General features: G+C 40.9%; 1 protein-coding gene across 1 annotated transcript; it reads right to left on the bottom strand.

Moving 5' to 3' along the window:
- Positions 1–718: 718 nt before the first annotated feature.
- LOC119741965 (tRNA-uridine aminocarboxypropyltransferase 2-like) lies at positions 719–9,478 on the bottom strand. The gene is made up of 5 exons (XM_038217936.1): positions 9,209–9,478; positions 6,822–7,007; positions 4,496–4,694; positions 2,391–2,519; positions 719–930 (listed from the first exon to the last, which is right to left on the bottom strand). The coding sequence occupies exons 1-5, from the start codon at positions 9,364–9,366 to the stop codon at positions 799–801; spliced, it is 804 nt and encodes a 267-aa protein (XP_038073864.1). The 5' UTR covers positions 9,367–9,478; the 3' UTR covers positions 719–798.
- Positions 9,479–9,959: the final 481 nt, after the last annotated feature.

Here is a 9,959-nt window from a genome sequence, read left to right on the forward strand (position 1 = left end):
ACATGCAGTAAAATCCTTCAACAGTATTCAAAAAACCTTTTACAGGAATAGTCTTCTTTTTATACTGCAAGTCTGTCACAGATTACACAAGTTTAATAAATTTTCAGTACACTTTTATCACATTTGCATTGCACTCTGGGTATGAACAAAAAGAAAAACAACAGCTGTGTCTATGAATTCATGGCAACATCAACATGATTGAACACCAAATGTGATGCAATCAAGCTAAATGAGTCGTTTGTCGGGGAACTTTCATTTGGAAATTCAGGCCAAAATAGGGCCACTTCATCACATCACTTCATCACATCACTTCATCACATCTCCCGGTGTTTCGACTTCCATAATTTTTGAACTAAAGATGGTACCAGCATGCGGTTTTCTCAGCAGTAATGCTGAGATTGTGTTCTTTTCAAATCTGAAAAAAAAAAATTGACCAGGGTCGACAAACGACTCATTTAGCTTGATCGCATCACAAATCTGACTGAAACATGAAGACATTATCTGCGACCAACTCCTTGGCCAAGACTACCACTGTCCAGTGATACCCTAAATCACTGGTAAAAGAAGAGCGGGCAAAGAAGAATGAAAAGGTGGTATTGAATCTATGGGAAACAACAAAATAAATGTGACCGCCTGCTGAACAATCTATGTTTGCATTTTGCTTTGCTATTTGTCATTTACGTCTAGAATGCAATGTGAATACTGAACAATTATTGGGTTTGAGAAAGTCCTGCCTAGCTCCAGTATGTGCATAGTTACAAAAATAATCTTATTTACAGACAGTTCATAAGACAAGCATCAACTATCCTCAGGCCGACTTTTTGGACGGTACACAAGACCGTTTTCCCTGAGATGTTCCTTGCTGTGATGGACGGCAGCACCGTGGTCTAGCTGGAACTGGCACAGCGCCCTCAAGGGTCGAAGTAGAGTCTGGTGAAATAAACACAAAAGAAATTCTGAAACGAGAATTTTAACCCTCCTAGTCTGCTGCACTTCAGAACCCTCAAGTTTTGCAAAACCAATTTTGCCCACGGAGTTACCAAATCCACACATCCTTGGAGGTAATGTTCTGTGGAGTATGGATAGCACTTCATATTCAATTCCCTGCACAATTCTTTTGTGTGGTTAAGCTCAGGGCAAGCAGGCAGATTCAGTCACAATTTACTGCTCTCCTAGTGCTGGCTGATTGTCTCCAGTGACTCTCTGTGTGATCCAGTTACTTTTACACTTTGTATCCCTTCACTTAAAACTGGCCTGCAGCGTTTGGAGGGTTTTACATACTGCTCTGAAGATTGACTTCTGTGCCAACCGGAACGTGTTAAGACGTTCATTGTGCAGCCAATCAGCGTGCAGCAAAAATATCCAAATAAACATACGTAGCTGTGAAAGATCGTCTGATTGTTATCAACATGCGCACTGCCATTTTAAAGAAGTTACATGATCACGTCTGTGCTTCGGACTCGTGGTCGCGTCGTGGGTGACATGAGCATGGTTGCGATTATACTGTGTCAAGGTGTCGCTTGTTCCGTGATAATCACACGATTTCTCAGTTGTGTGACCCGAGAATGACTTTTCTGCTTGATGCCGACGGTTCCGTCACGGCGCAAGCAAATCACAGGTGGACCCGAGGGCAGCTTAAAGGTACAGTCCATCATTTGTAATTTGTGCATTATGTTAGTTTGAAGAAACAAAAGTGCTGAAAATCTAATGAAGGGTGCTAAACAACTAACCCAATGAAGTTGTAGCTGAGTATATGCTGCATATTCCGAGAAAACAATTTTCTAGGATCTTGATTTCAAATCAAAAGTTGCAGAGTCATGTTTTGAATTGCGCCCAAATTCAGCGTCCAGGACACGTTCTCTTTCAGCCGATTGCAACTACGCGATGTCGAGCACTGAACCGACGAATTATAACAACTGCACGCACGTGTGCGTCGTGTCATCGGTTGCACGCGCTTCGTCGAACTAAAAACGAACTAATAACGGAAATTTCCAATGATGCATCTTTAGGCGCATCGTTGGAAAGGCCTTCTTTCATTGTTTTCTTCAAAATGACAGCTTGCCAGAAAGAATCATTTCACAGGGAGTTTAGTCCCATTATTATCTTTAAACCAAGTATGCTTTTCAACAATAATTAGGTCAGTTACTTTTTGGATAGCTGCAAATGATAGACTGTAGCTTTAAAAGAGATGAAAGATAACACAGACATTTCGTTTTCCACAGTTCACTTGAAAAGCTAGGTAATGACTTCGAGTTGGGTGACTTGTGATAGCCTTGACTACAACAATGCTTTACAATCCGACAGAGACAACATTCCACTCACAACGGCTTTTGTCAGAATTTTGTGAACATTTTAAGGACAAAACCCACTATTAAAAAATATATCCTCACCTCCTGAATTTCCGGTCTCTTCTCCAGTATTGCCAGAGACACAGCGACTGATTCCACAGTGGACAAGCAGCTATTGGTGGGCTGGGTGCGAATTACGTACTCACTCAAAACACCATTGCACAATTGAACCTGTTAGGTGTAAGGATTGTTAAGGATTATATAGTCGTGTTCCCTAACGTGGCGCACTTCGAAGCTTACCGAACTTTCTTTGTGTAGTGTTGCCAAACCTCTTTGTTGACAAACCTCAAATTCATGCAGTGAAAAACTAGTACTTTTACCTTATTAATGCTTGCTATTTAACCTCTGTGAACAATTTCGGTTTCATTAAATTTAATCCAAAATTCAAAAACGGCGGCGTCCGGAAATTGGGCACAAATTGGCGAAGTGTTCCCTAACGTGGCGCACTTAAACAAATCTCAGAAAATTCCAAATTTACATCTAAGAAATTCTGAAAACTTGATAAATTCTGATAAATCATTATTATCTCTACTTACAAAACCAGCCAGATGTTTGTCAGAAAATTATTTTCTTATTTTTCGGGGCATTTTCAAAGGGTTCACTTTGCACGCCAAAATAAATTTTTCTTCTAACTTTGTAACGGGTAAAGAAACTCGCGATTTATGAACGGGAGTGTTTAAAACTTGATGAAATTTCACTTTCTGTAAAATTTCAGTTAAAACTTTTGCTCTAGCTAGGCGCTACAGGCGAAAAATCAAAGTGCGCCACGTTGGGGGCCGTGCCACGTTAGGGTACATCACCAATACACTACAAACTGGTTGCCTCGATCTGAGGAGAAATAATTGTCAGGTCAGGGAACCAGACTAACTGGCTTGCACCCATTCACGGATGAGTAACTGATTGCAAACAAAATGTGGACTAACTAACTTTGGTCAATAGGGGGCAGTAATTGAAAAACATCAGTTTTTCCCAAAGATGGCTAGCCACCATCTTTGGAAGTTGATACAAAAATTCTACTTCTCTTGAAAATGACAGCACACCAGGTGCCATGATCTCATAGGATGCTTGAGACTATTATTTACTCACAGTCAAGTAAGGTATTTCACAATATTTTGTTAGTTTTGTTGTTTTGATGTTTGCACTTTTGATGTTTGCAAATGTTGTATATTACCTTTAAAGGTAATGATATATACAACATTTGGAAACACCAAAACACAAAACTACCACATTTTCACGAAATACCTTACCGGCCTGTTAGTGAATGACAGTCTTAAGCATCCTGTAAAATCATGGCACCTGGGCCCAATTTCACGGCGCTGCTTAACAGTTAGCAGAAAAGTTGTGCTTAGCATAGCAGAAAAATTAGCTAACCTTAAGCACTATTTCATGGCGTGGACGTGCTAACGGTCGCGCGTGCATGGAGATTTTTATGTTACGTCACTAAGTTAAGCAAATTTTTCCTGTGAAGTAAGCGTGCCTTTTGCTGTGCTTATGCTTACTGTCTCAATGAAATAGCCGGAGGCTCTGTTAATAGAAAATCGTGTGCTTAGCAGCGCCGTGAAATTGGGCCCTTGTGTGCCGTCATTTTTAAGAAAAGTGGTATTTTGGTATCAATTTCCAATACTGGTCGGCTGACCAGCATTGGAAAAACAACTGGCTTTTTAAAAATACTACCCCGAGATACCATATTTAGTTAGTCCGCTTTTTTTGCAATCGATGAAGGGGAACAAGCCAGCTAGCCTGGCTCCCTGACCTTAACAATTCCCTGACGTCTATAAATTGCTCCGTTTCATCTGAAGTGGGGTCAGGGAACCTGACTACAGGAACACGATTGTTTTTCTTATTTTTGTCAACATCTATACAAACACAAAACTTTAAACAGTGTAACAATATTTGCTGTAAAAAACACACCCCAAAATCCATCCATTTCTGAAAAATACGGCAATAGCAAATGTTGTATATTCCCTTTAAGTTTACTCTCTCAAACCACAATTTATTCGGGTTGAAATATGGTGGAAATATCTGGTTCGGTGCGACTCTAGAACGTGAGTCTGAACGGGTGTAAGCCCAACCAATCAAATCAAGTTCAAATCAACTGTTGAATATGCAAATTTAATAATATACATCAGAATCGTACAAACTGTTACCTGTCTTGGTTGACAAAACATCTGGTTACTTTTGTACATGCTCCTGGCCTGGTTCCAGGTCCCGTCAATCACAATCAGATTGTAGCCTGATTGGCTGTCGGGTGGAAGGGGCGGGACTTTGGAGATGTCTATAGCCTCTGGTCCCGGGAACAGCACTAAGGTGTTGGGGCTCCGGCAGACTGCCGTTAGTTCTGGGTGACTGTGGAAAGACAACAGTAATATATGCAAATGAATTGAACTTGATCTTTCATGTACTATTGCATTTCCTACACCTTTGCCAGGTCCTGTCAATCACAATCAGATTGTATCTTGATTGGCTGTCTGGTGGAAGGGGTGGGACTACACGAGAGTCTTTGGGGCCCCTGCTTACTGCAGTTAGTTCTGGGTGACTGGGGAAAGACAACGTTAATATATGCAAATGAATTAAACTTGATCTTTCATTTGCTATTGCATTTCCTACACATTTGCCAGATCCTGTCAATCAGAATCAGATTGTATCCTGATTGGCTGTCTGGTGGAAGGGGCGGGACTACACTAGGGTCTTTGGGTCTCCTGCAGACTGCAGTTAGTTCTGGGTGACTGAGGAAAGACAACAGTAATATATGCAAATGAATTGAACTTGTTCTTTCATTTGCTCTTGCATTTCCTACACCTTTGCCAGGTCATGTCAATCACAATCAAATTGTATTCCGATTGGCTGTCTGGTGGAAGGGGCGGGACCACACTAGGGTCTTTGGGGCCCCTGCTTACTGCAGTTAGTTCTGGGTGACTGGGGAAAGACAACAGTAATATATGCAAATGAATTGAACTTGCTCTTTGATTTGCTATTGCATTTCCTACACCTTTGCCAGGTCCTGTCAATCACAATCAAATTGTATCCTGATTGGCTGTCTGGTGGAAGGGGCGGGACCACACTAGGGTCTTTGGGTCTCTGGCAGACTGCAGTTAGTTCTGGGTGACTGGGGAAAGATAACAGTAATATATGCAAATGAATTGAACTTGATCTTTCATTTGCTCTTGCATTCCTACACCTTTGCCAGATCCTGTCAATCACAATCAGATTGTATCCCGATTGGCTGTCTGGTGGAAGGGGCGGGACCACACTAGGGTCTTTGGGTCTCCTGCAGACTGCAGTTAGTTCTGAATGACTTAGGGAAAGACGAGGGCAAATTAATTACATTAAAGATAGATATATCATTTGTCATTTGTGTATTTTTTTGTTTGAAGCACCAAAAGTGCTCAAAATCTAAAGAAGGGTGCTTGTTGCTCAACAACTAACCCGATAAAGTTTAGCTTAGTGAATGCTGTATATTCCGAGAAACAATATTTTGGATCTCGATTTCCATTCAAAAGTTGCTGAGTCATGCTTTGAATTGCGCCCGAAATCAGCGTCTGGGACACGTTCTCATTCAGTCAATTGCAGCTACTCGGTGTCACGCACTGAACCCATGAATTACAGCAATTACAAAGTAATGCCTGCTGGGCGCATCCATGTTTGTGCACAAACCTATGGAGACCTCGAAATTTTGTATAGCTTTTGTACGGTTATTTGCATGTCTGCGTTTGTATTCCATACCGGTGCGTTATCGAAGCCAATACGCCCAAACCCGAAACGCACGATCAGCAAATGAGCGTGTTATTTTACTCTACGCAAACAGCGCAACACGTATGCGTATTCGCTGCAGATGCTTTTTGCCGTCATGTTTTTTTAACCGTCAATGACGCGCTTAAGTTGTTTGCGTATGTTCTACTTGCGCGTTGCATGTAGAATACACTTTCAAAATTCAATCCATCTAATTTCATTATGTTCTACAAACACGCGCATGAATTCACAATGTCTGCGCCCAGGACAGCTTCAAAGCGTCTCCGCGCGCAGAATGACGAGTTAGCGCTCTAGTAATTTAATATAGCTCTATGATTCTACTCCACACTAGGAACCCGAGTGCAGAAAAACAAGCAAACAAACTAAGTAACAGGTTCTCTTCCGAACCACACATACTCACAAAAGAGATATTTCCACATGGTGTTACCGCAAACCTCTCACTTACTGATCTTTCCACCATGCAAACCTTTGAGTCTCATTTAAACTAAGTAAAGTAAGGCTACTTGAATTCATTCTTTGGTGAAATAAACTGGAAGAAAACACCATTTTGATTTGAATGACTCCAGCTTGGCTGCTTATGCACCTCTTGCTCTTTCAGAAATCTGACAGAATTTTGTTGCAGGAGAATATTGGCATGATTTTGTTATGCATGTTTTGTTCATCTGCACATGAGTCCCAGTTTGGTCTAAACTCGCTTTCGTGGCTTCTGGACTCTAACATTACCCAACTTCACTGAAGCGTCTTCCTCGAATGACACAGCACTTGCCCTGCTGTAAGCAGTTGAACAGTATGGGCACCGTGCGTAATGACCGGCTCTCCTCATTCGGGTGCTGGATCACGTAGACACACGTCGAGGTGTCCAGGGGTTTCTCTGGGAAGTATGGGCAGAGGCACACTTTGGCTGGTCGCCTGGTTGATTGAAAACAAACTCAAATTAGGCATAATCATGCCTCATCTCAATTAAATTATGGGTTTTAATAATATATATGGGGGAAAGATTTCCATATACGAAGTTCACTCAACACCCTGTGTACAAACCCTATGAGATTGGACTGAAAAATTCTAAGTGTTTTCTAAGAAAATGCTTGTAATTTCTCACTGCTCAAATCGACTTTGATGACATGAAATTGCTATCTGGGGGTTTGTTAGTCAATACAGAGGAAAATTTGTGAACTTAGTATATGGAAATCTTTCCTATATGGGTGATAATATTAATAGATGAATAATTAGGCCCCCCCAAAAATAGTTCTGCTTCCGATTACATGACATTTGAAAATAGGGTAGGTAGGTAGGGAAATTTGCCATCACTAATTTGGTAATCCTTACTTTTAGGACCCCGTTCTATATAGGAAGGGAAAGACTCACCAAAACAGTTGACTAAATGACACTCAAAATTGACATTCTGATACTTCTTGGCACATCTGAACAATTGGCAATGACACCTTCTTGAATATCAGCAGGTTCAATTTTGTGGAAAGAGGGCAGGGCTTTGATTTATGAGGGAAATTCAGGGGTAAAAGACGACGATGACAACCAGAAAACAGACTCAAAAACCAAGATGGCAAACGTGAAAGCTAGATGCGATGAAAGCTCAAATGCTGATTGGCTGATAAAAAATTAACATCTTATTATTTTTAGTCTGGTTCCCAGACCAAAAGATTCAGGAATAGTAAGAATCTTTTGGTCTGAGAACCAGACTAACTTATTTATTTTTAGTCTGGGTCCCAGACCCAAAAGATTCAGGAGTAGTCAGAATCCTTTGGTCTGGGAACCAGACTAATTTTTTTTTTAGCAGCCAATCAGCATCGGGCTTTCATTATGTAGGGCTTTCATGCGTGTGAGAACTACAACATGCACGTCTGACTGCGAAAAAAGGTAGGAAAGTCACATTTTCTTCGAAAGTGCTTTCAAAACTTTATTTTTATATGAAGAAAAAAGACTGCTTTAGGCCCCCCCAAAAAAGTCTCCGGTTTCTGGTATGGAGCTTGTCCAAAAAGTGGTGCGGCGACACGGCTTTTTTTTTTTTTTACCCGACTTTTTTGCTTCAAATTTGCTTCAAATGTCGGCTGATGACTGCAAATGGTGCCCGACTAAACTTAGTGCAAATATATGGGAGTCCAGAGAGGCCACATCAAGCTTATTCTCGATCATAACCCCATCTAAAAACACGTTGAAATTGCGCAGCAGCAGAATTCCAGTCAAACCAGTGAGTTTGGCGGTTTTGAGACATCATCTTTCATTGAAAAAAAAACTTTTTTATTTTGCCGACGCGCATGGCTACGGCGACGCGCGCGCATACCAGAAACCGGAGACTTTTTTTTTTTGGCCTTAGCCTGCAAAAGTCACTTTGGTACTGGACAGTCATCTGCAAAAGTCAGTTTTGAACAGAACTTGTAAAAAATAGAGGTGTCTTAAAAGTAAGGATTACCACTAATTTTTCCCTTCAGTAACCTATCAGCCATCAGAAAGTGATAATATGCCTTAACTTAAAACGAAGTGGCTATCGTTACGGCAGTCGTTGTTTAGCGCCCTCTACGATACTTTTTTGATACGCACGCAGGTATATAATTATTTGTTTCCCCACGTTTTAGCTAGTGCGATAGCTCAGTCGATAGAGGGTAGGATTTTGCACCGCGAGGTTGCGAGTTCGAATCTCAGTTTTGCAAACGAATTTTTTTCCTTTTCTAACCTGAGGCTTTGAAGGATTTTTTTAAAAGGGAAATAAAGTCCGAATTTCATAACATTCAAATTCACTTTTTTCCTGCTAATTTTGTATTTTCTTGTCATATTTTTATAAAAGTTGCAGTCTACCGTAACGATAGAAAATGGGAAATGCGTTACAGCTGCCGTAACAATAGCCACTGCGAACTTAAAAAGTTAAAAAGTAAAATTTAGCTGGGGAAATATTGAAGTTTTTTACCAAAAATTCCAATTTTCAGACCAGTCCCAAACTCCCATAGGGTTTGTGCACAGGGTGACAAGTGATGGCCAGATATGGGAATCTTTCCAAAGAAACTCTGAGTGCCCCCCCCCCCCCCCGCCTCCCCAGTATTGAATTGAGTACTATTGGGATCATCATCAACTTTGGAATGTTCCAACTATTAACTAACCCACAACGGCCACACATGCTCCGCTTGGAAGGAGGATCTGGCGGTGTTGCCGTCATATCAGTCAATATCTCCTTCGTGTCGGAACTATCGTCATCCTCATTGTCAAAAACACTTTCCTCTCGACTTTTGTCCCTTGCTTCGTTTGCCGGATTCGCCATGTTTTGATTTTTTGCCAATCATGTGCAATGAAACCGCACGTCTTCCACCCAGTGTCTCCTTCACTATCTGCTGCACATGTCTAGAGCAGGGTAGCAGACTACAGATGCAGGACCGCTTTTTGTCGTTGGCGCCCTCAAGAGGTATGAGCAACCCGAAGCATGCAGGGTGACCGTTTTAGCCGATTTTCGGCTAACTTTAACAGAATTTTTGTTAAAAAACGAGTCCGACAGAAAATTTAGAATGTTTTTTTTTTCGGCAGATTTTTGGCAGAATTCTGCAAAAATAGTTATTTGACAGAAAAACAGCAAATTGAACAAAAAAGTGTACATTTGTTTAAAAAAGCTTCAATCATTTTTCAAACAAACCCTTGCATAATGGGACAGGTTGGCTGATCTAGGTGCTGAGGTTCACTGGGAAACGGACTTTGTTATGGCGGATCCGCATTTTGCCCGAAATTTACCAATAATTTCACATCATCTTTATGCAACTAGATTGTTTATTATGTAATTTGAATTTTAATTAAAGGCAATACTACAAATCTGCATGTGATTTTAAGTGTTTATAGTGTATTTCGAGTAATTCTGGGGAATTT

The sequence above is a fragment of the Patiria miniata genome, unplaced genomic scaffold (genome assembly GCF_015706575.1).
Source record: "Patiria miniata isolate m_02_andy unplaced genomic scaffold, ASM1570657v1 HiC_scaffold_5, whole genome shotgun sequence".
Classification (NCBI taxonomy): domain Eukaryota; kingdom Metazoa; phylum Echinodermata; class Asteroidea; order Valvatida; family Asterinidae; genus Patiria; species Patiria miniata.